The 27920-nt window shown below is 44.0% G+C and overlaps 2 protein-coding genes across 4 annotated transcripts in view; both read right to left on the bottom strand.

Annotated features, from left to right (window-relative positions):
* LOC119446316 (uncharacterized) overlaps positions 1–27920 on the bottom strand; it is a 519665-nt gene that overhangs the window by 123239 nt on the left and 368506 nt on the right. The window lies entirely within an intron of this gene.
* LOC119446310 (fructose-bisphosphate aldolase) lies at positions 14710–27907 on the bottom strand. Of its 2 annotated transcripts, none has more exons than XM_037710718.2 (7): positions 27749–27907; positions 25496–25620; positions 24733–24999; positions 22002–22162; positions 20121–20379; positions 18958–19157; positions 14710–16368 (listed from the first exon to the last, which is right to left on the bottom strand). In XM_037710718.2, exons 2-7 carry the CDS (start codon positions 25605–25607, stop codon positions 16273–16275), a joined length of 1095 nt encoding a protein of 364 aa, XP_037566646.1. In that variant the 5' UTR covers positions 25608–25620; positions 27749–27907; the 3' UTR covers positions 14710–16272. The 2 variants fall into 2 exon arrangements, with proteins under 2 accessions (XP_037566646.1, XP_037566647.1); XM_037710719.2 differs by having other exon boundaries at positions 14710–15046.

Raw genomic sequence — 27920 nt, 5'->3', positions numbered from 1 at the left:
TAAGATAAACAGCAGCCTCTTTAATTGTAGTTATTATTGTATTAGAGATGGGGTGCATGCAGTTTAAAGTATACTTGAGGCTCTGCTTTCACTTTGAAAGCATCATCAGCCTTCTCGTGCTCTGAACTTGTTTTCGATACAGTATGTGGTAGTTTTCATACATGTGATACCTTGCTTTACTACTATAAAAGCTGTTCTTATCACTTTTTCATGTCTAACTAATGACAGTCAGGAAGGCAAATATTTTTTGTGCAATCTGAAAGAAATCAGGATTGTGAAAAGAAGCATAAACATTTGTAATATTCCTGCGGCCATTCATCTGCGTTTGCCATTTCCTCAAGCAAATATTGATTCGCTCTTGTGAGGTTCTCATTGTCATGGTGTTATTGACAATAGCACTTCTGGCGCTTGCAGGTGTTTCAAGCCCCACCAGAAGGCACCCGGCTGTGTGTTGTTGCAACCAACGTTGGTGAAACATCCCTGACCATTCCAAACGTTAAATATGTCGTGGACTCTGGCAAGGCAAGATATTGGAAATTATTGTCTGCTAATTTTTCTTTTGCTAGAAGTTCTTTCTGTCTTCAGTTGTTTAACATATCCTTTCATGCCCTGGGGATCTTTTAGAAATCTGTTACATCGAAAATTTTATTAAATCGAAGTTCCTGTGTGTATTGCTGTGGTAGTGTGAGCGCAGCGCATGTAAATGCCAATGGCCTCCAAGATATGTATATAAGGAGTATAGCGACGTTGAAGATGGGGAAGACTTATAATTCACAGGTGAATCTAAAGTGTCTGAGGAAACTCCTATAACTGTTGAGAAAAATGTGCCACGTCCAGGAAAACAGCCAAGAAAAATTGACAGCTTTTGAAAATATGTGTGTAGGTTTCTGCTCAAAGCTCTCTCCTAGCAAAATGAAATTCTTCTAAAAGGTTATGTTTTTACCACAAACATGAAGCACTCGGCAAGAATGTGCTGGTCAGAGTTGTATAACTTTGTTTGTTTGTTTGTTTATATGAACATTCCGATTTTTCTTTGTCTCTGAGCATACTAGTCAACATATTCAACATTGTCACAGATCAACAGGGTTCCTTTCAGTCACTGTTTGCAACTTTTTCAGTCATGAAAACTTTCCACATACAGTTATAGGAAAGCTCAAATGTATAGTTTAATTTCATAGTCATTGTGCCTGCCACCCATGGCCTTTTTTCTTCATTTGACTGCATGAATCTTTGTTTCATTAAAAATATTCTGCGACTATCTTAGTGTTTGACTCCTCCACAGGGACGAGCAATTCGGTTGAAATCTGCCTGTGTGAGAAACTGCTTAGCCTTGCATGCAGTATTTCTGCCTTGCAGCTATACTTCTTTTTGTACATAACTGCAGGCACTGTTTTGCATGCACTTCTCCTTTCTTGTTGTTCACTGTTAGTGACACAAGGTTCATCGACGCATGTAGCTCTGGTTTCATATCACAATGGTTTATTTGAGGTGTTTGCTGCTGCTTGCCCGCTACATCCTAAGTTAATGATGCACAGTGGTTATGGCTAATGGTGTCCATGCCTCGGAATCAAGCTTTTCTTCTTTCTTTTTTTATTGTTGCTACAAAATCTCTCTAGCTCTTCCATGTGTTAAGAAGACATCATCGTCGACTGCGTATAGGCTTTCCTAGACCTAGGTGCCATTCATAAACTTTGAAAATGAAGTTTCAAGTGAATTGTTCTGACAATAATTGAGCTCGTGGGGATGTTTCTCCTTACATTGCAAAGATGAAATAATTAGTCTTGCTTTTCAGAAGACACTCACATTGTTGGTGCTTGTCTTGCTTGTAGAATCGTGACACTCGAATAAATCAAGGGTGCAATACCTTTTCCAGGTGAAAATGCGTGTCTACGACAAGGTGACCGGAATATCTGCTTTCCTCATATCGTGGGTCTCCAAAGCGTCTGCCGACCAAAGGGCTGGCCGAGCGGGCAGAACGTGCCCTGGCCATTGTTACAGGTCAGCAAACCCGTACCCCCCTCCCCTCCTTGTGCGTGTTTCTAGTTTGTCGCAGCCAGATCTCAAAACCTGAAAGAGCTTCGTCTGTCCCTGTTTTTCTCTCTCCTTCTCTTTTCACCCAAGGTTGTACTCATCAGCAGTGTTCAACGATGAATTCCAGAAGTTCACGCCACCTGAAATAACGCGAAGACCCGTCGAGGACCTAGTCCTACAAATGAAGGTTTGTTTTTTTCGCCTTTCTCTGAATTGGTTGGTCGTGGCCCTTTATGGATGAGTGTTGGCTACAGGCAACCAACGCTGAATGACAGGCAGTGAGCGTCATTTATTGGACTAGGCCAGGAATACAGGACGCGTAGGAAGAAGTTTGGTGGGCGACTCATTTTTTTGAAAACGCAGTCAGAGAAGAAAGACTGATGCAAAATCCCTGGCTGCACTGGTATCACACGCACAGTTAATGTAGAGGAAATGCAATGTGCATCTCTGTTTCACCTAGATGAGAACTGTCTGTACAAGTTCTTCACAAAGCCATAGGTAGTTTTGGGCAAAGCTCAGTTTCAAAGCTAACTTTGGTGCTTCAGCGCATAAAACAGCCTTTTCTTAAAAGAAGTAACCGGAACACCAATGCATTTCGTTGGACACTTTTAAAATTAATATCTCGAAACTGGTTCAGTCCTGAGAATTCGTTCCAAGTGGATACGCCTAGCGAACTCACCGGTTATAATTCGTAGATTAAAATATGCGCTGTAAAGTAATTTAATTAGACAGATTTAGATTTCTCATAGAACTAAGGGCTGTCTCATTCAGTAATTTTGATCAAAGGTTAGAATTGTGCTATCTGCCACAGGCAAACTTCAAAAACACCCGGCATAGTCACCATGTGCCATTGTGTGATATATGGGTTTTCACATATGGTATAACTGATTTCATAATGCCTGCTCCTTACATTGACAGGCGATGAACATAGACAAGGTCGTGAATTTTCCCTACCCCTCACCGCCTGATAAGGAAGCTCTCAAGGTAAACTCTCGTAATAAGTTACATTTTGCTGTGCTTTTCTGTATGCTTGAAGTGTATTCACAATGGCACTCTCCTGTTTTTCAGGCTGCTGAAAAGAAGCTCATCCTCATGGGCGCTCTGGAAGAGCTTCCCAAGCCAACGCGTTTCAAGGATCTGCCAAATTGTATGCTTGTTTCATTTCTTTCTTGCCGCAGAAATGCTTGGTAGTTTTTCTTCTGGGATTACACACGACTTTGCACTCTTCCCGGTGAAATGGCAAACATGGGATCTACACGGGCCCTGTTTCCTATGAACTGTGTCACACTACGGCTCTTCATCTCACACCTGCAGTAGGGCAGGAAAGGAGACTGTTGGCATGTTTTGGCATTGCCCATGAAGAAGGCATGGAGCGTTTCAGTTATTCGTTGTAGAAGTCCCTGAAAGCTGTGTGAACCTTCAAGGATTTATCGTGGTTCCTTAGTTGCCCTTGCTGATGTCCACTTCCTATCTTCTCCGTCTTCCTCCCCTTATTGCCTTGGCAACCCACTCCAGCGCTTCCAGATTCCAATTGATTTGGGTCATTCTTGCCTCCTACATTTGTTGTGCCTTCCAGGGGAGTGGAGTGCACGAATTACACCCCTGGGGCGCGCCATGTCGTGCTTTCCTGTGAGCCCCCGCTATGCCAAGATGCTGGCCCTGTCGCACCAACATGGTCTGCTGCCTTACATCATCGCTGTGGTGGCTGCCATGACTGTACAGGAAGTGTTCATCTCTATGGGGTTCTCCTCTACGGAAGGCGACAAGCAGGTACTATATTGTTTTTACTGCAATAGCAATTACATGGACACTCCAGATGAGTTTCCGCCGCATGCGTCATAATGTTCCCTATAAAGTCCAGGTGCGATAACATCACAGTCGCACGCCATATGTTGTGGGTGCGAGTGAAAGCGTGCGAAGGTGAGCCGAGAAACGTGGTAGCTCGATCTCGCACGTGCAGGGGAGGAAGCGCACCCTCTTCCATCGCACGCAAGACGGGGAAGGGGGGCAGCAGCATGTGGCACGGCTGAGCGTGGCCATGTGGGACCTATCTCGAAAGCGATCTGTGGTGGGTACAGATTCTGGGAGTGCCAAGAGCTGATGGCTTGGTGTGAACTGTGTTCTTGCTGCTTAGTTCGCAGTGAAGCAAGAGGCGGCACAGAGTGCAGTTCACTCGCTGCTGCTTCTGCTCTTTCTCACGCCAGCGTTTTGACAGTGAGTGTTCGCAGTCATCAAGTGAGATGTGTTCATGTTTGCCTGTGCATGCGTGACACCATGCTTGTTAATTTAGTAAGTGAATGTTTATAAGTTTATATGGCTGATAAAACTACTATCCTTACTTCATATAGCTGTATTTGTAGCACAGTATCATTTGCCATCGCAATCAATACTTTGCCTTTCTGGCGAAACTGCAGCTTTTTGCTGTTGTTGGTGGCAGTAGTGTGTTTGTTTCCATGGGGCTGTCCTCTACAGAAAGCAACAAGTAAGTATGTTGTTGTTTGACAACAGGGTGCTAGAGGGCTTGTTTTGCTATGACATTTCTTTTTTTGTCTAGCTTCTTGAATTTGACCTCTGCTTACATATGCCTTGATTCAGTTGTAGTCTTATAAATGAGACAAACATTACGTTGCATCTTTTCTCTTGACTTGCCGCCTGGCACTGCTTGTTTGGACCCGGAGTCCGCATTCACAAATAAATTAACAAATAAATAAATTTCTTACTGCTCTTTATTCAAATGGAAGCTGCGTTGCTGTATCATTTAACACATGCACAAACTGAAACACAATAATAATATTCCGAGTGAAATTGCATTTGTGCCTGGTGGAAAAAATGGATGAAACTTTCATGCGTGACCATTGTAAGTACGCTTACAAGATTAAATAGCAGACTGATGTATACACCCTGAGCTTTTTGTTTTTCCTTCACAGGATAAACAAGCAAGGTGGAAGAAAGTTCGAGAAATGTGGGCAGGACAGGTAAGCACATTTGCCACACCCGCGTTTGCCAGCTGAATTGCCCGTAATGCTAACTGGGTTTAAGATTAATGTGGCATGTTCTATTGCGTGAATGATGTTGAACCTTGTGATTCCGGTACGGTAGCTCCTGATCGGCAAGAGTTCTTCCTTTTGTTGTCAACAGTGTTGCATTGATAACTGTGTTGCCCATCAGTATTTGTACATTCTAACATTCCACTGGTGTATGTGCATGAACACACATACATTCATAATGCATACCTACCAACTCTCCCAAGCTTTTCCCTGAGCTTTACGAATTTGGGCTCGTTCTCCGATTTTACTAATGTTGCATAGAGTTTTACGAAAAAGTTTCTATTTGTGAAAATGTTTTATAGGCTAAGGCATAGGAAAATGTTTTTTAATTTCGGTTCCCACATGCCTCAAAATGTATATTCTGGTAGGAAAAATGTCAAACGAGGTTGTCAATTGGATTTTTAAGACGGCTGATTTTTTTTGGACCTGCGCAATTCCTGTGGTGCCACTACCCCAGGGGTTACTGCTATTCTGTGATGGCAATAACCTAAATTTAGGGGTGCAGGGCATCCGAAATTCACTCCGAGACCTCACTCAAGCCAAAGGGGATGGTGGCTTGATGTGTACGCCCAATGTTGGAGGTCACGTGATAAAGTGCGCTCTCGGAGAGTAGAGCGTGCGTCTGCACTTCTAAGCCCAGCTGTGCTCTGCATGGCTGGCTGCGTGGCTGAGCACATAGTGGCCTGCATGCCATATCTTGGAGGTAGTCTGTGGGCTGGTGCAAAGTTTAAGGGTGAGCCGAGATGGCTGGTGGCTTCATGTGTGCTGTATTACACGCACCTAGTATTGGAGATCACGTAATCTCAAGTTTCCAAGACACGGTAAAGTAAGACACAGTTCGAAGTGTTCGTTCCCTGCTGATGGTGCTTTTCATCATGCCAATGTTGTGACAGCGAGTGTTCAATGTTGTCGAGTGAGATCTGTTCATGTTTGCCTGTGGCTGCGTTACATCATTTTTGGTAATTTAATTAAGCAAATGGTTACTGCAATTTATAGAGCCGATTATTCTTGTAGTTTAATGCTTTCCTATTGCTTTGCCTTTCAGGTGAAACTGTGACTTTTTTTGTACAGTTGAGACTAACAAGAAATTGAGCCCCTTGGGTCCTCTTATTCTTCTGGCTCACTGCAAGTAATCTGTTGTCTTTGCACAGGGTCATTCTCTGGCGCTTGGGGATGTCATGGTGTTGCTCAAAGCAGTTGGTGCATCCGAGTTTGTCGGCTGCACGGCTGGGTTCTGTGAAAGCCACGGTCTGCGTTACAAGGCGATGGTGGAGATCAGGAAGCTTCGCATCCAGCTCACAAACGAGTGTATGTTTCTTACTCTCACCATAATTGTTTTTCTGATAAAACACTGTTATGTCCTTGCAAACTGTTGTAGGTAGTAGTAGTACTAGTAGTAGTAGTAGTATCAGTAGTCGTAGTAGTACTTGTACTTTCTTTTTGTAATTTGGCACATACCTAGTGTGCAGGATCAGCGAAGAAGCAGGTAGTACAAAGAGAATAAATTAAGATAAGGAAAGATAAGAAATAAGAAAGAAAACAACTTAAGCTTAGGAAAGTTGATGTCAGCGAAAGCAACTGGGGATCGTGGATTTATAGCAGTGTCTGCATTTTTGTTCTTTTGTCGTTTCTTCAGTGAACCTACTCATTCCCAACCTGAACCTGTCAGTCGACCCAGCCATGGAGCCACCAACAGACCTGCAGGCGAAACTCATTCGTCAGGTTCTGGTCATGGGCTTCAGTGACCACATTGCCAAGTATGTGGTATGACTATCGCTGGACCCTTCAGCTTAAAACTTTGATGAGAAAAGAAACGTTTTTATTGTTGCTACAGATTATTTGGATTCGAGCAATGTTTCTGACCTACGCTCAAGTGACAAATAATTTTGATTCGAGCAGTGTTTCTGACTTACGCTCAAGCGGCCTTAGCCAAACTTATTTCGTAAATCAATAACTGTGAAAAGCTCTTAGTGACCTTTCACTCCTGTGAGACAACATTGCCCTCTGTACTTGTTTCTGAGGTGCTTATACATGCTAGAAAAGGTGCTAGCATGCATAAAGATGAACTCGGCTAAGCGGTATTCTCTAAAATGGTGAGTTCAGGAATCTTTCTTTAGTTTGCTATATGTTCATGGTACTTTTCTTGAGCTGAACTTTGATAAGACTTTACAGCTTTTTAAGATCCCTTCTTGTTGGTCTTATAGGGGGGGTCTACTGTGCCATGAAGGTTCAGTGTAAATGCATTTTGAAGATACTGTATAATGAAAAGCTATTGTGGGAATTTGTTACCAAAGGAAAAGGGATCACTTCACTTTCTCAAGTTACCTCGACATTTTGTCTGTCTGCATATTTGAGCTCTTCTTTGTTCCTCCCTCCCTCCCTCCTTTTTTCATATAGGAAAATGACGGACGAAGAGAGGTGCAGTCAGACAGAAAACATCATTGCAAAGAATGCCTATAAGGTGAGACATGCAAATTGTGCGCAAGCAGCTGTGTGCGTAGCTGTAGAGTTTTGCGAGTGGCTCAGTGAGTTCTGCGCACATGCGTTGTTTCATCACTAACTTGAGCCCCGTGTAAATACTTCAAGTGTGCTTCTCTGCAATAGACATTTGCCCATCTAGAGGAGGCACTGGCCATGGTGCAAATGAAGACGAAATGCTGGCTGCAGACGCCGGGGCTTCTCTCTTCCGCGAGGTTTCAACACAAGAACCACATCTACATTTTCGATGTTACGAGACAAGAAAACTTTACTCGTACCCGTTATTGCGAGGATGGCTATGCTACCATTAGTTCAGCAAACTGCCTTGCAGGAAGGTTAACTCTACAATTATGAAAATGGTCAATTGAGCGCAAACAAAAGTTTGGGTTACGCAACAGGTTACGGCTACCGTTGGTGCCCTGTGTAGGAATAATATCTGCAGGCAGGCATTGTTTGTTGTGCTTTCTGTCTTTGTTTCTTAACGCTGTACTTTCACCACGCAGAGCATGGAAGTAGATGGCCCCGTGTTCATCCATCCCAACTCTGTGCTGAGCAGCAAGCAGCCGCCATTTGTTCTCTACCAGGAGATCTTTGAGACAACCAAGATGTTTATGCGAGGTGAGCACAGCAACATGTGGAAGCACCTTCAACCAACTGTTTGCGCTACTTCACATGGCTTGTAGGGATAGGAACAAGCAGTGAGGGAAACGCATATGTGAAATCATAAAAGCGAGGAAACAGCTCTCTTTGATCAACTCTTTTGGTCGTTCTGAGTGTTCATGTTATTTTTTGCCTAATTCATTGCATTTTGCTTAGGTTAGGCTACTGTACTGCACATTTCGTGCAGGAGACTTGCTCCAAAAGTCTACCTTGGGACCTCTTCTGTTATCTCCGACTAGTAGTACATTATAACGAAGTGGAAGGGGCAGCCAGAATTACTTCATTATATCCATTATTGCATCTACTGCAATAGGAATCTGCAATAGATGAGGATTTCGAGGGGTATTTTACTTACTTCATTATAGCCTGTTTCATTATAATCATGTTTGCCTGTACATGCTTTTGTAAAAGCTCAGTTGATGCAAACCTTAAAGGGGCCCTGAAACACTTTAGTAACTAATCATAAAATGGCTCACAATTAAAGTATGTTGTCCCATAAATCTCACGACGCAAATATTTTTCGAATCCTTCAGCTATAAGTGGAGTTAACGCACCCATACCCGGCTTCTTCTTTCTTTTAATCTTTGCTAGCACGCTGGAAGCTACACAGTGGAGAAGCTAAGAGGGCAAAGCCCCGGACAAAAGTCGAATGTCGTGGCAACAAAAGGGCTCGTCGCGGCCCCCCGTGGCAGCCACGGCAGTCTACGCTACGCAGCCCGCCGCTGCAATCTTGGAGGCCACATGCAGCGGACGTGGCTACGCGCAGTGCAAAGATGAAATTGTTTTTCTGTCTTTTTGAGATCGCAGACATACATATTTTTTCATTTGTTTAACTCAAAATAATCATTGTGTTATGAGAATGTTCTCGTGATCACGAAATCAGCCAATAGTGTTGGTCGGCCAACTGCTTTCGATGATGACATTGCTGATTTGAGAGCAAGCGTATGTTCCCTGCTTTTGACACGAGATTGTAAATTCCCTGCTGCATGTAGTGCAATAATATTTGGCTCACATGTTCACAGGAGCCTCGGTTAACAGATCGGCAATGTTCTTTTGATATGTTCAAAAAGTGTTTCAGGGCCCCCTTAACGTTCGGCTTAGTACATGCACAGTTGTATGGAGCTGATAGGGGCTGCCAATTGCTGCATCTGTGCACCTTGATACACTCCAATAGGTGGCTGCACCAGACTCCACGTGTAGTCCTCACATGCATTAGGGAGATGCATTCTTATTTCTCAATTATTACATCTTCCAGTGGTCGCAGAAGTGGAACCCGAGTGGCTGCCTGTTTACGCCCCAAAGTACTGCACATTCTCGTCTCCTTTGGAAGATCCACCGCCACGCTATGACCGCAAGAAAGACAAGCTCCTCTGCTCTGTGACATCAACGTTCGGTGAGAAGTCGAGCCTTGGCTCTTTTCTCATGTTGCCAACTTTGTATAAGCAATCACTGCTGTGCTTAGTCCATGGACTTTCATTACTGCTCCAAGTGGCACTTGTCATATGTGGAAATAAAAGAGAGCTAGAAATAAATCAGTCGAACTTCAACTGGTAAACGTGTTTGTATGTTAAATGTAGGATTGCAGATGCGCCATACTCTGTAAATAGTAGTAATTTGACCTTATTGGTTCAAAATTTTGTGAGGAATAGGACAAATAAAACACGAACTGAGGAATGCCTCTTACGTGTGTCACAGGCATTGTGTCCTTCCTCAGTCCATGTTTTATTTGCGCTATTCCTTGCAATATGTCTACTTACAAGCTTTGTCTACCTCTGTGATCTAAGACAGTGTCTTTGTGAGAGTATGCATTCAAAACAAACCAGTTTTACACTAGTTTCTCATTTTGTTATGAAAGTTGCTTTAATTTTGTTGCTCTTTGTTTACCACATAAGTATTACAGGTGGTCTCACACAATGCCTCAAGCAAACCTTATTGTTTAAAGTGGAAGTCAATGGCACTACACTGCTAGTATCTACCAGCTTAAAAGATTTTGCGCTTTATTGATATTGCAGTCAGAAATGAAACTGGGTGATCTTAATGATATTTATTTTTATCTTCAACCTTGTTACAGCTGCTATTTCAAACAGTATCGTGCTGTTGCTGATTGGGCCACAAATTTTGTTAAAACGCACATCAGTGTGAAAAATATTCCATTTTGTATCATAATTATACATCTTTTAGGTCATTTCTGTCCCCTTTGATTTAGGTGTTGTGCCTAGGAAACCTGTTGCTCATTGCTCTGTAAACCTTTCCTGATAATTCGTTCTGTGGCAGTGAGTGGCAAAAAGAAATGTCTTGCAATTAAAAGCTACGCCCCTGCCCAGCTGTTGACCACCGGTGAACAACACAGAATAGCTATATCAAGGATTATGAAAGAGGCTTAGCAAAGGAGGAGTTCTGCTTAATTCAAGCAGCTTATCTGCCTTACATAATTATCATATAATAATCTAATAGATGTCACCCAGCTATTGTAAATGGCCTTTTATTGATTATCTTGATAATGGACGTTTCAATCGCTTCCTTACTTCGAACACTAATCGTGGGCGCTAGATTTGGCAATGTAAATGAGCCTGATGTAAGACAAACACGTCGTTGGAATTTATTTGAGGTGATTAATTATATGCTGTGCAGCTACGAGTGATGTGTAAATTTTAGTAATTTTCATCCTATGCAATGTATAATCTAATGCAAATATATATTGTTTTGAGCAAGACATACGCCATGCAAATTACCGCAGTATTACATCATTAGTGCAATGGCGTGTGCAAAACAGGCTGTACCTGCCTGCAGTGCAACACTCTTCCTTTACTGCTTCCTAAGCACCAGCGTTGAATGGCTGCCTGCGTGCTCCTTACAGGGCCCCACACATGGCAGATGGAGGCCGTGGAACAGGAATTCCCCGAAGGCCTTGACAAGTTCCGGTGGTTCGCACGGTTCCTGCTTCAAGGAGACGTACTTCCCTTTTTCAAGAAGTACAACAAGCTACTCCTGTCGCCGCCCATCACCATGATCAAGAGTTGGGCACGGTCAGTTCAGTCAGCAATAGGTTGCCGTGTTATTCAGCAGTGAGAGGGTGCCATGCTGAACCTCGCGGCTAGGTTTTGCAAGAATAGAACAACCCCTAGACCATTTTATTTTTGATCTATTGGTGCTACCACTAGTGCATATAAAACACATGATCAGAAACAGTTGCATATATGGACAACACAGCATACCAGACATTTGAGAATAGCTTGCTCTGCTTTGTTGAATTGGTTTATCTAATTGGAGCACCCTGTGCATCTGCGCTGAATAAAAGCTAATCAATTTCACTTACAGGTCGCACACTAGACAAACTGCTGTAATGAGGATGATTAGTGTTCGACATCGTAACAGGCAAGCTGTGAATAGCTTGAGAAATTATTCATCACCATTTTCAAGGAGCCAAGCTAGATGATGCATAACAGACACAGAGGACGTGGAGCAGCCACAGAACATTTCCCAGCTCACTTCATTAGTGTTTGTCTTATATCTCCTAAAATCTTCAGGGTAGTGATGGTTGAATGACTAATCTCGTATTCAACTCTGCCGAACAGCAAAGCTGAATGATGTACATACCCTGTGATCAAATTTCCTCCATCATGTTGCTACCACTGCTGTTTTGACTCCATTAACCTCGGAGCAGGTGGCCCATTTCAGAGGCCTGGCGTTCTTTTTTTTTTCACTCTTTTTTTCTTTTATTTAGAGTGCTGTCTCAAATAGGTGCCCTTCTCAGCTGTCACTGATTCATACGACAAAAGCCAGGACAGCTCTTGCACTCTGAAGGTGACCTTTGCACATGTGCCAGGCGTGCGTTCGTGTTTCCGCATTTGCCACAGGGAAGGGTCCCACATCTAAGAATAGTGTGATCAGCACTACTGTGTGTATTGTTGAATTGTTGACTCCCGTCCTTGGGTTTGTCTCTAGGTTGCAGCCCCGAACCGAACACCTTCTGCAGGCCTTGGTTTCCCAGTCTGCTGACTCGAGACAGAAGTTGTGCGACTTGTGGGACAGAGAGCCGAAGTGTGAGCACCCCTTCGTTTACCTACTATCTCCTTCATCATTGAGTATGCCTCAGTGATAATTACAATCATACTGACCCTCAAAACATACTACCAGTGCGACCCTCGAAACGCATTTTCTTTAGCTTATCTTACACCTTTGTCACGTTGACAAATTTAAGCATGATTGAGTTATAGCAAAGCAAGCTCGGTGAGGATACAGTATTGATAGATACCTTATTCAAGTGTGTTTGCCTGTTGTTATACTATGTACTTGTGCTTCAGTCATGCTTGAAAATTTTGAACTGCATGTGTGACATTGCATCCAACATATAGTAGGACGGCTGCATAGCATTAAAAAATGCATAAGGGGCATATTTGAGCACTTCTGAACTCTTTGCAAGAGATATCTCTACCACATTTTAACTTCAGCTCTCCATTTGATAGCTGTTAAATCCTCTAGGTTGCACCAGTGTGTCTAGTTCATGACATGCCACAAGTTATTGGAACAATTCTTCCCGCTTGCCAGCTTCCTCGCTCACATGATCCGCTTTCCATTTGTGCATAGGGTTGCTGTTTTTGGCAGCCTTCTTTTACTGCATCCTCACCTCAGTTCCTGGGCTGCAAGACCTTTCTCAGTATTGCCCGACCTCCTTTTCATATGCCATTTTCTCTTGCCACTGAAACGGCTTCATCAGTTGCTCCTCCTTGGAAATTTAGTTCGTCTCTTCGCACTGCATGGCTGAGGCATCCCATTCTTTCCTCTTGAACCATGGCTGCGGTCCCCGTCGCCCTCACCAACCTTTCATGATCTCTTTCCTGTTGGGGTTGCGTACGTGGTTTAGAATGGCACATAGGTCTATGTGCACATCTGTTAAAATACATATGTAGTAACTTTGTAAGCTGGCTTTTTTTTTTTTGTCAGCAGGCAGACATAGCAAACCTGATTTTGAGCTTTCAACTGCTATGCAGTAAAATGGTTGCCGCTATTGCCAGGGGGCAATGCAGCCCTTCACAGATTTCAGGCGAGGTGTCGAGCAAAGTAACTTTACATATTCTCGCAAACTTTGTGCAGGGAAGCAAGAGCTAGGGCTTGCATCAGCCAATCGGTAACAAGAGCCAGTTGTGCATTCAGAGAAAGGACTGCAGGGGCTTGCCTATTGTATGCCAGTGATCCTTCTGTTCATTCAGTGTTGTGCGGAGGGTGATCAGACAAACAGTGGGGAGTGCTGCTTCTGGTTCTTTTCTGGTTGGTTGACGAAACCTGTAGCTTCTCCTGCAGTGTGCATAGCTGGTGGAACGGAGTATAGTTTTGTGCATGTGCAAATTTCATTGTGTGTATCCCAGACAGTTCGGAGTTCTTTGGATTGCTGCGATTTAATGCCGATTCAGAGTCTGTGGTAAATCCGATGTTTAGCAGTAACCATTCTTTTTCTCTTTGCATGGAAATTGAGCAGACCTGCTGAAAGAATACCTGGAGTGGATACAAGAGAGTCTTCACAATGAAGTCGCTCTAGCATGGCCTCCGAAGCCAAAGTGAACTTGCTCATGATCTACCTTCACGTTTCATGTACATAAAGAAGTAAATTTTAAGTTATTGTTTCGAAAAACATGATGCAAGCAGTTTTCTTCTCATGGGCATTAACCAAAGCTTTGCAAATGCTGGTGCATGGCATGGTTCTTGGAAAAACCCACAACAGGAAAGCCCAGTACTGGTGCAGTATGTGCACACTGAGTGGTAACCAGAAGCCATTTAAGTGAATGGTTCACTTGAACCAAGACCAGTGCACTGACTATTTCAGGACTAGGTGTTAATGGACCTTGCAAGGGGCCTTTTAATGAAGCTATACCTAACGAGTCGGGATTGGAGTCTCCATAAGTAAGGCAATTTCATGTCGACCAGATTAGTTCATCCCCGTAAGAGCCAATATCAGGATCGAAATAATGAATCTTGGCCCATAGAAAAGTATGGATGCCACCTGGGGCCATTGTTCAGAATTAAGTTAACAAAAATCAAATTAGCCAGAGTCTAAATAGAAGTTACTGTTTTATCACCTTCGGTTCTATGGAGACAGCCAAGCTGCCAGGGGCTTGAAAGTGCAGAAATGAAATGAGCACTGCTAAGCTGGTTGTAATGCAAACGAAAGAAAACTGGCAATTTCCTAATGTATTTATTTTTCAGGGCACATGCACTTGTGTGAATTCTGTTGCGGTGCACAAGTGTCAGCAATAAAGAAAGTGCACAGCAATAAATCTGCACACAGATAACACCATCTGCCCTTTGTCTAGGGCGCCAAATAGTGTTAGGCTTTTCTGCTCAACCAGCGGTGTTCACACTTTTGTAAATGTGCCAACACATTTGCAACATGGAACACTTGTGGAGCTCTGTACACTGAATTGGTCTGCTCTGACAACAAAACCCCGTGCATTTTTTGTAATAGACCGCCTGCAGATGGTCCATAAGAAGAGAAAAATGTGAGGCCAACAACTCAACTTTTATTGTGCACAGCACATCAGCTGTTTTGGCAAACACCAAATGGCACTAATATTAGGGGAATGTCCAAACCACACAGGGGGGGAACAATTTAGATACGTCTAAAATTGGGAGCACGGAAGAGGAGACGGGACTACATACTACAGCTAGCCAAGAGAGAGAAGAGACTTCCGTCGAGTTTGTTACACCGACACCGGACATGATTGAATGGGAGAGGGGAGCGCTCAGTACTCGTGGTTTTTGATAAAGAGGATCTCTGAGGCAGCCGCTCCAGTAACACCGCCGCCGTACTTTCCTAGAGCAGCTTCACTGCAGGCCTGTGTCGAAGACAGAAGACATCACAGCAGCTTATAAAACACTGTCACTGTCACTCTTCAAAGCATACTTGGTGTAACTTCATATAAAATCACTATCACCGGCAGGCACTCCACGCTACACAGAGAAGACTGCACACTTCTCACAACAGCATATTCTGGAAGTATACCGTAAGTACGCAGATGGCAAAAACAATTCCGTCACATACTCCAGGTGATTTGCTTGGCACGAAGCTCATAGAATATGTACTCTATAACATTGCTGAAGACAGGAGCAGAGGCTAAAAAAATCAGTTTCTGTACACAATTTCCTTTTGTAAACAAAGGACCTCAAAAATCGAGGTATGGCAAGAAAATGCAAAATAAAGTTCTCAAGAGGAAAACGATGCCAAAAATGGTTCAAGAGCTCGTAAGTAAACAAATATTGCACACATCAATAACATCTTTTTAAAAGTGCATGAATACATATTGGTCCGCTTTGGTGCAATAAACAAGGCATTGCAAAACAAGCATACGGCAATCAAAAAAGAGCGGCGCCTAGAATGAGCATGCAGCACATGCAAATATCAAGCTTATTATAATGCTGCGAAAAACATGCCGACAGTGTTGGACATGCCAAATTCTCACAATCACAGAAACAAATTTCTAAAACAGTTTTAAAAAAACTGGGCAGGAGAACTTTTTGGATAGTATGCAATAGACAATGCTGTCGAGAGGAACAAACTGCATTTAGAAGCAAGGCCTCCATTGCACACTAGGTTAACAAATAGTAGCACAAATGCATGTAATATGTCAGTAGACTATGAAACACCATAAAATGTACACAAATCTGAAAACAAGGAGTGCAATTTCCTTTGCGGTGACAAAGGGCTCCATGCATCAAGTACAAAACATACCATACTAGTCACAAAAGTAACATATCATTTAAAGATGCATCAACTTTATCAATAAGCCATGCAACTCTACTAACAGTTGTTCATTCTATTTAGCAAAATGGTGCTCAGGAAAGCAGTGCAGCTACAGAAAGGGTGGGCTCGCGTGCATAAAAAAAAAAAAAAAAGGAAGGTCGTACAGCAGGTAAAGTTGCAGACGTCAAGAACTAAAGTTAACAGAAAACTACAGAGTGCTTCCCCAACCAGAACAGGGAACAAAGAACAAATTCAGGTAGGCAAAAAGTAAACAGTGCCGTCACTCCAAAGATTTGAGGCCGTGCCAGAAAAAAAGCGAAATCAGTAGGAGTGGGTGGGGACAAAGTTGGAGCGATCGGCGACCAGGCTCTGAATGGAACCAGGGGTGTACAGCCCTTGGCAAGCCAAGTGGTTAGCCTAAAATAAATTGAAAATAAAAAAAAGGAGGGGGGAGGGTGTGGGGCAGGGAATGTGGTGAATAAGAGGAAAGAAAAACGTGCATTACTAAGACATTCCTTTGCATTTCAATGAAGTTGGACAGCCAAGGTTTTAGTAGCCATCCCACTAAATTAGCTGGTTGTGGTGAACCTTCCCAATTGACATTGTTTTTGCGGCTAAATGTGCACATATGACTCCAAAGTTGTGGAAATTCACCTGTCCCGTTTGTATTAAGCCTTCACTTTGTTCTCATACCATTGAACCTAGTTTATAACGTCACACCTAACACTAAAATGTCTTCATTACATCCTATATTTATAATTGCACATACCAACATTACATACATCCAGAATGTGCCGTTTCTCTTGCTGTGTATCTGGCATTTTGCCTACCGCAAGACATTTTGAGCTGTGAGTGAACTATTCGCTTTGCTGTAACCAATGTTTCCAGGAGCTTGTATTTTTGGTTTTCTTATAGCAGTAGAATGCTTATCCAAATAAAGCATGGACAAGCAAACTTTAGGTTTACTCCATTATATCTGATAATTCTTCATATTCGTTTTTGTTAGAGAGTTTTAACTGTAAACTGCAGCAAGGCATACAGGCAACTGCCTAAGCATGACCTGCACGTTTTTATACAGCTTACTACCGAGCACGCACGCTGAAATGCAAACATGCAGCATGCGAGACTACCGTGCAACTGTCACGCTATACTGCTTGCAGCACACCAACATGCTACATTTGGGCTGAAAACTACGCCAAACAGATACAATGGTTTTAGAATTTCTATGCTACTGATAAAGCCATGACTTTTGCATAAGTCTAGGCAATCATGAGCTATAAGTTACGAAACTGATAAAAATGATAGAAAATGTTCACGAAAAAAAAAGCTAGCAGTACGATAGCAATAACTGCAGCACAGCAATTACCGATTAATAAGGAGTGCTGCTATTTTTATACAGTCGCCGACCGATAAATCGGACACCTATAATCCGGACATGCTCGGTAATGGCCCCGTAGACTTAATGTAAAGACGACTGATATTTCGGACAGCCGCCAGCTCTACATTCGATTATACGGCCGTGTCTTGGTCGCAGCACTACGCCTCACATTAAATTACAAATGCTGATCTTGGAGGCTTTGCCTTAATTGTGAGGTCGCATCAACACTACGATCATCACATCCTATCCCAGGGCATCCCAGCGCATGGCTCGCTCTCGCCGTGCTGTTTGTTTAGTTGGCGTTCCAGACAGCGCTCTGCTGGCTTCAAGAAGTCTTTATCGTAAAGTTATCGACAGGCTGCGACAAATGGCACCAACGGTCTCCTCGCAATCTGGCTCTGAATGAGTTAAGTCGCAGTCCGAATGACCCTGACTCCGTAACTGAAGCGCCTGAACTGTCGCCTTCCACAACGAGCTCAAATGCGGACATCATTGATGACCTGCTAGGCTGCGGTGTGCCGAACTGAACGGTGACGAAATAATTGAGCAAGTTCTCCCACCGTGAAACAGCGACTAACTCGGATGATGATGTCCCGCGTGGATCTCACTCGAGCTTTTGCAGTCCTTGCATCAGCGTACAGCGACAACAGAAAACTGGCAGAAATGTAGGTGCACTTAGTTGCACGTAAGCGAAAGTGTGTGCAGCAACGAATCGACCACTTATTCCTTGCACAGGGGCATTAAAAAGTAAATAAATTATCTTTTTTTGGGCACATTCGTTTTTTCGGACATTCGATAGTTCGGACTAATTTACGTTTCCCGTGAAGTCCGAATTATCGGTCGTCGACTGTATAGCGCTATTTGCGCTAATTTTCTCTCACATGTGTACCGAAATCTAAAAGCTCTATTATGCAAGTTCACCTGCAAAGTCTATATGACTTGAAAGATTTCAAAGGTGGTCTCAACAACTGAAAGCCCACCCACATTTAAACAGCTCTCATGCCATCAGAACAAGTCAGCATCCTGTTGAAATATTGTATGAAATACAAGAGATGCTGTGAAGCCAGTTTTCGTAATACACCAAGAAATTAGGCTTCTCTATTACAATCCTAAAATTTTTTTCTTCGAAGTTTCCCCCTCAGATGAAATTGTTACACTAATGTCCACTAATATGCATTACACCAGGGTAAGCTTTATATTTTCAGAGATGTCAAGACAGCCTTTGGGGAAACTTACTGCTAAATTATCAAACATAATTAAGCTTATACATAATCATTTTCAACAGGAACAGGAGGAAATCACTATGACTGCAGCAGACTGAAGTTTACCATTCATAAGCAATGTTGCTTTAGGAAATATGAACTCATTCTAACCAAATGGCCATTAAATGATATGATAAAATACCTTTGTAACAATTTGAAACGGCTGTTTCTAGCATTCTTTGATTAGCCACAGTCTCTGGCTGTTGTCCAGCACACTTAACACATCTAAATTGTTTTTCCTGTGTATGTAGCTAGTTACCTAAACTTTTTGAAGATTTGTGTCACTGCTGTCGAAAAACTTGCAAAGCGGGCAATGTCATACCATGCAACAGAGAGTGGCATGCGACACCAACATGCTCGACTCACCTTGGCACGCTTCAGGAACTCTTCCTGGCCTTGCTTGACGTTGCCAGTCTTGCCAGCCCAGGCTTTCAGGGCACTGGCTTGCAGGGCACGGCCATAGCTGAAGGTCAGGGCCCAGGGCTTCTTGCCGGGGTACTTGTTGATGGCATCCAGGTTGACGGATGCCTCCTCCTCAGACTGGCCTCCAGAGAGGAACGTGATGCCTGTGCACCCAAGGCAATGAGATTGTTTACTACGAGTTTCGCTGCATGACTTAACTGAAGCCACATTTAGACTCGCGGTGGAAAAACGGCACGAAAAGTGGGACCAGAGAACATAACTAGGTGCCGACTATATGCTGAGCAAAAGAAGAAAGAGGGCGCTAGAAACTAACCATAAACCACATTATATGTTCTTGACGAAAAACAAGAATGTTCAATCATTGCATCGCAAAGATAGCTAAACCCTTTTTCAAGTAAGATGACCGATGGCAAGCTGACACAAAGGCCCCTTGCAAAGCACCATATAGATTTCACTAGCGCACCTCGCGAAACCTGCGTAAAATATGCATCTGGTTGACGAGGTTCACATCCACATTTGATGTAATGAATGGCCAAATTGCTGTCCGTTGTCAACTTCATTATTAGCATGCAATTTCAGACCCTCTTGCAGTGCATCTAGGTTCATCATCAGCCTGTTTTTGTGTCTCCTGCAAGACGAAGGCCTCTCCGTATCTCTCGTCTTGTGCTAGTCGATTACAAGTTGTTCCTGCAAATCACCACCCCATCTAAATTTCTGGCGTCCTCGACTGCACTGCCTCCCTTGGAACCCATTCTGCAACGCTAATGGACCACCAGTTATCTGCCCTATGCATTACACGGCCTGCACAGCTCCACTGTTTCCTCTTGATGTCAACCAGAATATCGGCTACCCCCGTTTGCTCTCATCTATGCCGCCCCTCTTTCCGTCTCTAGTTACACTTAACGTTTTTCGTTCCAACACTCGTTGCGCGATTTATAACTGTTTTTCAAGCTTCTTTAGTAACATCCAAGTTCTTACCCCACATGTTAATCCATTCATTGGGCACTTTTCTTAAATGATAGCGGTAAGCTCCCTATCATGATTTGGTAATGCCTGCCATATGCCATGAAAGTGGAAGCTGCCATGCAAGTGAAAGCTGTACACACCGGGAACGGCAGCTGGCACAGTCCTCTGCAGGGTGGTGACGGTGGCACGGGCCACGTCGGCCGGCGTGTACTTCTTGGTGCAGCTCTGCCCGGCGGTAACCATGTTGGGCTTGAGCAGAGTGCCCTCCAGGTAGACATGGTGGTCGTTCAGGGCCTTGTACACTGCGGCCAGCACCTGCTCCGTGACCTTCTGCGCCCGGTCAAGGTCATGGTCTCCGTCGGGAAGCACCTCAGGCTCCACAATGGGCACAATGCCCGCCTGCAGCCAAAACAGAACCCATGCTATACAACTCGGCACACAACGAAACTTTGCTTTAGCACAGCAAATTCTGGTGCTGACTCGCAACTCGGGTCCTTTGCTTTCTACGCAAAGTGCACCGGTGATCTTGCTGCCACATCGCCAAGCCCAGTGGCGACACGAACATGCGAGATGAAGACGCTATACAGCGCCGTTGAAGTAAGCCACTAATCTCCAAGAATTTCCCTTGAAGTCAGAAGTACTACCACAAAATCTGCACAACCAAGTATGTTATTGTGTGGAGTGTAACAAATCAAATCTGACAAACAAGCTTTACTGCAAAGCACCAAACAATGAGGAAGAGGTTTACCATAGCACGATTAAAAGACAGGACAAAAGAAGACACACAGGAACACACATGGCACTGTGTCTTTTGTCCTGCCTTTTAATATAGTGCTACGGTAAACCTATTTAAGATGCGTTACCAACAAGCCCACACTGCAACCTATGAGGAAGAGGCAGTTTGCCAATTGTCAGAAAAGGAGAGCCTCAAAGCAGTAGCGCACCCAGGATCTGTGCCAGGCGGAAGGGGGGGGGGGGGGGGGTTGACAGTGTGCTAATACCATCTAAACAGCACTAATTTAAATTTCTTCACGGGAAATTGTCAAAAAATTCGCTTTTTGCGAGTGTGCAGACGATTGCGCGTCTTGCATCTTAGTTGCAGTACTCAAATGCGCAAGGAAAGAAAAGGGGTTAAACAAAAGAGGGGGTTAAATTGGCCTCAGGGGGGGGTTACAACCCCCCGCTGTGGTCGATTACAAGGGGTTACAACCCCCCTTTATAATAAGTAGGGAACTGTAGCTTCCACAGATGGTGCCGGCAGCCCGTAATACTAGCTGGATTATCAAACCCCCAAATTCGTTTTATAGCCCACCTTCCAAAATAACTTTATGCAGGCAAACATTAAAAGCAATTTGATAAACATACAGGTATGCATTTCTTTCATACATCAAGCAGTGTTTCTTCCCATGTAGTAGTGAGAGGCAACATGATCTATAGGGAACTTGCACAAAACCATATTACAGACATCGAAGAATGGTCTTGTGTTTTGACAACCAAGCTCATAATGTCACACTCCACATATCATTAAGTGCACTTCCTCATCTACAACGCACTCTATGGTAAAGCTACTTCATATATTACAGCTCTGGGCCCAACCGCGCTGCCAAACAACTCTTGCTATGTGTGTAGTGGCCTGTATTCCTTAAAGTTGCGCATTTAGTCTTCGTTCATTTAGGTCTGTTCTGGTCAACACCATGCAGTGCCAAAGGCTTCTTTCTGGGGTTTTACATGTCAAAACCAGTCGTGTCAAATCAAGTGTTCTTTGTGAAATCTTTGCGTTTTCAGTATATGACATACTATATTTTTCACACGAGCACAGGCAGTGTGCTGTGGTTTGCTGGTTTCAGAAAGGGGTCATCCGCTTGGTGGTAAATAGATTGGGGTCTTTCAAACGTGTTTCACCATTATTTTTTTGGCCCCGAATGCAAGCAAAGATAGAAGTCTTTTATATCACTGCCAATGTACGATTCGAGTATAATAGCAATCTCGGAGGAAATAGTGAAACAAGTGAAGAACTGAACCTGTTGGCAGCAGACGGCGTAGCGGGCCAGGACATTGGCATTCTCCAAGATGGAGAGGGGCGACGGGCAGTGCGGGCGAATCTTGAGCACACAGCGCCACTTGGCGAAACGGCAACCATCCTTGCGGTACTGGACGCACCTCTTGGTCAGGTCATCAAGGCCTGCAGCAAAATTGCAGAAGCATAATTCCTCACCAGTGCACTATATTCTCGATATTGTTATACATTTGTTTAGCAAGAATCTGCGCAGTCTTTTTTTTTTTTTTTGCACATCATCGACAGTATCACATTTTTGCAGTGTATAATTTCAGTACTTTAAGTATTTGTATTTTGCATGTTTTACTTTCATATTAGCACTGTGTAAAAACTATGTTCCTTGCCCCACTCTCTATGCAATACCCTCCGAGAGCATAAACAAAAATGAAACGTGCAGACACCATAGATGCTCAGTCACTCAAAAGTGGGGGGTTGAAACCCAGAGGAAATTTATGCTTTCACTTAGACTGCAATTAAGATAAAATGACCTTATAAATTATTAAAACTCATTCTGGGGAGAAGATGCCTCTAGAAACTGCTACAAGAGGTGGTGGAGTACAATAGAGTCTGTACCGAAGCAGCTATCTATGCCAGACGCTGATGATAGGACTACCACAAGGGTAAGAGGCGATGGGCATTATCTACGATAAGGAAAAGCACACAAACACTGCCGTCTGTAGCACCTCACTCTGCCATCTGGATGGCCTCTAGATAAGATGAGGACACAGTGGTGTCTAGGAGAGCCCACGGATATCAAGTTGTACTAAAGCCATCAGCACTCTAGGCTCCTCCTCTGAAATGTCTCAAGGTCTGGTCTGGTCGACATCATGCAGTACCGAAGGCTTCTTTCTGGGGTTTTACGTGCCAAAACCAGTTCGGATTATGAGGCACGCCGTAGTGGAAGCCTCCGAATTAATTTTTCAATCAGAGATGTAGATTACAACAAGACATCTGCTCGTGCCAGGAAGAATAGAACAAAGACTAAATGCACAACTTTAAGGTATACAGGCCACTACACACATAGCAAGAGCTGTTTGGCAGTGCGATTGGGCCCCTGTGACAACTCTACAGAGACCAATACGTAAGCAAGACAGTTCTTCCAGAACACATTATAGTGCTCTAGAAGATACCCCAACATACCTGCAGACCATTTCATCCACTCATATGCGGCATGCATTTCTCAGCAGTGGGCGTACATACTACTAGGACAGTCGCAGCAAGGAGCTTCCATGAGCATTATATTCCTCAGCACATTCAGCCCACAAGTAGTGAAAGTTGCTTGTTAACGATCCAGCAATTGGGTAGCAGATGACATACAACTGCAAGCAAGCAAGCTGCTGTCTGGAAGACTTCGAAGTGTCAGTGGTGACAGGTGCAAGTGTGCAGGATTTACATAGCCTGCCTCTTTACTGACCTCTTTTCACAAGTGCCCATGTCACTTAAGGATGCAAGACTGAGTTGTTATAAGGACACACTTTCTGAATGATTTAGAAGCCTGTTTCCTTGCCTCTTCCTATTTTTTTTTTTTTTATAATTGCACTGTTGGCACTTTGCCACCTTTCACAAAAATAGCCACAAATAACCTCCTACAGTGATCTGTCACCCGCAAAGCATTTACACAGCAGCTAGTAGATTCAAAACACTACCTACACGAACTACTGAATGAATTAAACAAATCTCATGTGCAGCAGCCAGTCCGACTTTTTTTTTTTTTGCTGTGGCACAGTACAAAATGTTCAAAATGACTGCAAGACATGGCTGAAATTAATTACTCTAAGGTTTTTAAGCGCCAAAACCACGATCTGATTATGAGGCACGGTGTAGTATGGGATTTCGGACTAATTTTGACACACTTGGGCTTCTTTAACCTTCTTTAATGTACACCTAAATATACGCACATGAGCGTGTTTGCATTTCGCCCCTGTTGAAATGTCGCAGGGATCAAACCCGCGACCTCAAGCTCAGCAAATAAAACATTGCTTTACCACAAAAAAGTTCTGTGCATCACACAATGCTAAACAGAATTTTAAAAAAAAGTTCACCAGCCCTTCCCCCGTCAAGAAAATGGAGGTAAGCGAAGCTTCTGGTGTGTGTACCTGACGTACTACTTTTCCTTCCCTTTCGTGCAACTTTTCCTTCCCTTTCCTGCAACTTTTCCTTCCATTGCAATGTACAATTTTCTGCTCGTCGCCGTTGTCGCTTGTATTCGATGTCTACAGTTTGCTCGGCGGTATGCTGCATTCGCCCGGCATTGCCGCTTGCAGATCTTTAAAATTAAATTGCTTTAATATTAAATCTGTCTATCACGTAAGACAATGAATTGCTCATACCCCCGTGAACGCGGCCTCCCCATTAAGACGACAGAAGAGAAGTGAACGCTGGAATGATGAGCTGCAACAGCGCCAGCTGTGGCAGAAGACTACGAAGAACGCGGGAACAAGGGCACGAGCACGTGCCGAGCTTGAGCGCAACCTGAGGGGCACCAACAAACCAGCTGCGGACGAAGACGACAATGCTCGAGCCTATGCTGATGATACCGCATACGTGTACACCGACCCCAATGCAAGTGAGTCTATAAAGCTTCGCTTAAAAGAAAGAAAAACTTTACGTGCATTTAGCATCATGCAAGACCGACTTGTGTACGGACATCTGCACAAAACAACAAACACGGACTGAATGCAAGATAATGTACACACCCTGTGTGGTGCTCTCATCGTCAGTGCCCATCAGGGGCACGACACCTTTGTCCACCTTGATGCCGGGGATGATGCCGCGGTTTTCAAGGATCTTGACAAACGGAGTTCCATTGTCTGCCTGCTGGTAGAGTGTTTCGTGAAACAGGATCACACCGCTGATGGCACTGTTCATCTGCTCATTAGAGGTGAACAGCAGCTGCCTGTACTGGCGCCGGTTCTCCTCGGTGTTCTCGACACCGATCCCCTGCAGCCGCTTGCCCATGGTGGCTGTTTGTGGGTACAACGAGCATGCCAGAATGAGAACTGGTAATGCTGAAGACTGAACACGGTGTAAACAAATTACAGTGAACTCAGATTATGCCACCCCCTGTTCAGTCAAACCATTCCTTTTTTTCCAAATTGAAGCAAACCATTTATAAGATCCGTTTCTTTTGACAACACAATTCTACTGGCAAGCATTTGTAAGGCTGACTGAGTAAAAAGTACAAATATGTGAAGGTATGTAAAACTAGAGTTTAAAAAGAAATACAAGTGTTAATTAAAAATTGGGGAAAATAAAAAGACGGGAGAAAAAGGTGAAAAAGAAAATAATTAGAGGCCTGTAACGTTATTGATCAGAAATTAAAACAAGAGAACTGCAATACCAGTTCATGACTTAACAAATCGTAAGCAGAAGGAAGCAAGGCAACCGTTTTACAATGCACTGCAGGTACAGGGACTATCTTACGGGTAATCTAATCTCAATGTGCCACGATTCACTCACATGTGCTCTCGTCAGCAGCTAAGATGCCCTTGCCAGGTGCTACTATGGCCTCGGCAGTGGCCTTGAGTTCCTTCATCATCTCGGGAGGAGGGTAAGTGAAGTGGCCAGCCATCTTGTGCTCTTAACTGCAGGAAAATGTGGGCATTACAGGTCAACACAACATATAAGAAACTCTGTAGAGACAAACTCGCAAGAACATTCCTACCAGTAATGTTGCCAGTGAGTGAGTGCAACTCCTTGGTATATTAAAGCTACAACCGTAGACATAAGGTTACATCAAATCACATTTATCACATTTTCGAATGCGAGCACAGTGCTACTTTGGCTGCTGTGTGCCACTCCTTACGTTCGGTGGCAAATAGGTTCACATACACCGCCTTCTGTGTAACAATTGCATCATATTTTGCGACATAAAAATAGTCGAATAGCACGGTGCGTAATTAGTTCGTTTTCTATATGATGCACCATTTTTCTGTCATGAATGCAAGCAGTGAAAGTATTCCTAGCCTTTGTAGAGTTGCCTTCTGGGCATGAAACGGAGTGCAGTACCACTATTTGACTAAAGAAAAGAAACTGGGTAGCTGTATGCAATGCACAGTGATTGTTGTTGTAGCAGAGTATGATAAATGCATACAACAGAAGGAAAAGAACTGCTGCATTCATTATACTGGACTTCCGTTCTTTTTTTTTCTTTTTCCTGGAATGCTTTCACACCAAAATTAGTACATTCTAGATAGTCCCCTCATAAGAGGGCACGTGGTGCATTTCAGACTTTTCAACGGTGATTATAATCACTGTTGGGGAGCTATTCATTTCAGAATAACTTTTTTGCTCAGAAATCTGCACAGATAGCTTCAAGACTCTCGAAGCAGAGTTGGCAAGGTCAGTGCCCTACTGCAGTCTGAAGCACGGCATCAGTTAATGCCAAAGTCCTCGGTGGAAAAATAAAATAGATGTCAACAATAGAAACACGGCCTATGCCAAGAGAAGTGAATCCTTGAGCCAGAGATCCCTGTCAAGCCTTAAAATAGAAGGCCTTAGGAAAAAGCCTTCACATTAACACCGCTGTTAAACTTCCTGCCCTTCCGCGGGTATCAGACGAAAAAAAAAAAAAAAGTTTAGAAATGAATGCAGCGTACTCCAGGTTAGAATAAACGTAAATAAATGTTCACCACAACCATCACATTAATCTGAAGCGCTGAAACAGCTTCAGTCCACCTTCGCTCTCCGGAATGCGCTCGCACCAGTCGCGCAAACAGGCGCCGAGGCGCGTAATTCGAGGTGAAACTGAAAACGCAAACCTCCTCAACAGCTAGGCGCATCAGTTACGCGCCCACTTGTAGTCGAGATCGTAAACAAGATAAACTAAGTTCCCTCAAGGTCACCTTGGACGTCAACTCAAATGGCCTTTGGCCCTTGCGCAAGCTATCGTCGCCTTACAACAATCGTAAAATGGACGAGACGCAACAGCTTGAAACTCTGCCAAGCCAAGCGCGGCCACGTCTAGTACGCGAGCAACGACCTGCTGGACTAGCTAAGTAAAACACTGCCGTTATGCAAAAGCACAAGCCAAAAAGTGCGCGCCCGCTAAGCTTACCGAGCGATGGTTGGCTAGAGCCAAATGAACCAGACTGGTTTTAAACCAGCTCGGGGCAGCTGGTTATCTGCGCACTGAACCTTGATGTTTTATTTATTGAAGTCATTTTATTTATTAGCTAGACATAAGCGCTAGTTCCGTGGCAATGCATATGCAATGAAACGCATCCTGTTGCACATACAGTAGCAAACGTACCTTTATTCGGAACACCTAAATTTTTGATACGATCAAGGAATAAAGCGTCCAGATCTAGTGTGTTTTATGACTGAGGAAAACCTAGAGGTTTGTTTCGGCGCACGTACTCACGTCATCTAATGTGAATTCGAAATGCCGCAATGTTGCACAAGATCGAAAAACAGCTATGCCAAACAGTCCGATATCACGCGCATGTCGCGCGTAAAGAAACAGAAAATGCGCGCACTCTGGAAATTCCACAAAACGCGTGTCGAGCTTTCATTTCGCAAATTAAGCAAGCCTGCGAGTCGTCAAGGTCTCGTGTTTGGTAACACTAGACGGAAGTGTCATTTCCGAGAGGCAGAACGGCCGATCGGCTCGCGAGATCGCGTGCGTCGGATTCGAATTCCCCTAGCCGCTCGCAGTAAAAATCGCCCGCAGATGCGAAAATCGGGACCCGAACGGCACCGTCTACCACTCACCCGACGTCGAAGCTCGCGAAAGCACTTCACGGGTTGAAAGGAGTCTCGGCGAGCTGTCGAAGTTCGGCTGGCTGTAGCTGCTGCCGCGGAAGCCCGTTCGCCAGATGCCCAAGGTGACCTGTGCGAGCTGCACTAGTACCGCAGGCGAGGCGAAGAGATAGGGGGGCGGGGC

Source organism: Dermacentor silvarum, chromosome 3 (genome assembly GCF_013339745.2).
Source record: "Dermacentor silvarum isolate Dsil-2018 chromosome 3, BIME_Dsil_1.4, whole genome shotgun sequence".
Classification (NCBI taxonomy): domain Eukaryota; kingdom Metazoa; phylum Arthropoda; class Arachnida; order Ixodida; family Ixodidae; genus Dermacentor; species Dermacentor silvarum.
The sequence above is the reverse complement of the archived record's forward strand: the minus strand, read 5'-3'. Positions and strand labels throughout refer to the sequence as shown.

What these genes read in the sequence shown, in the direction of transcription:
- LOC119446310 (XM_037710718.2), bottom strand. Translation starts at nt 25,607, where the DNA reads ATGGCTGGCCACTTCACTTACCCTCCTCCCGAGATGATGAAGGAACTC. An exon ending in AGCTGCTGACGAGAGCACAT is followed by an intron (nt 25,000 to 25,495) that starts GTGAGTGAATCG and finishes ACCCACAAACAG; the next exon opens with CCACCATGGGCAAGCGGCTG. An exon ending in CGATGAGAGCACCACACAGG is followed by an intron (nt 22,163 to 24,732) that starts GTGTGTACATTA and finishes ATTTTGCTGCAG; the next exon opens with GCCTTGATGACCTGACCAAG.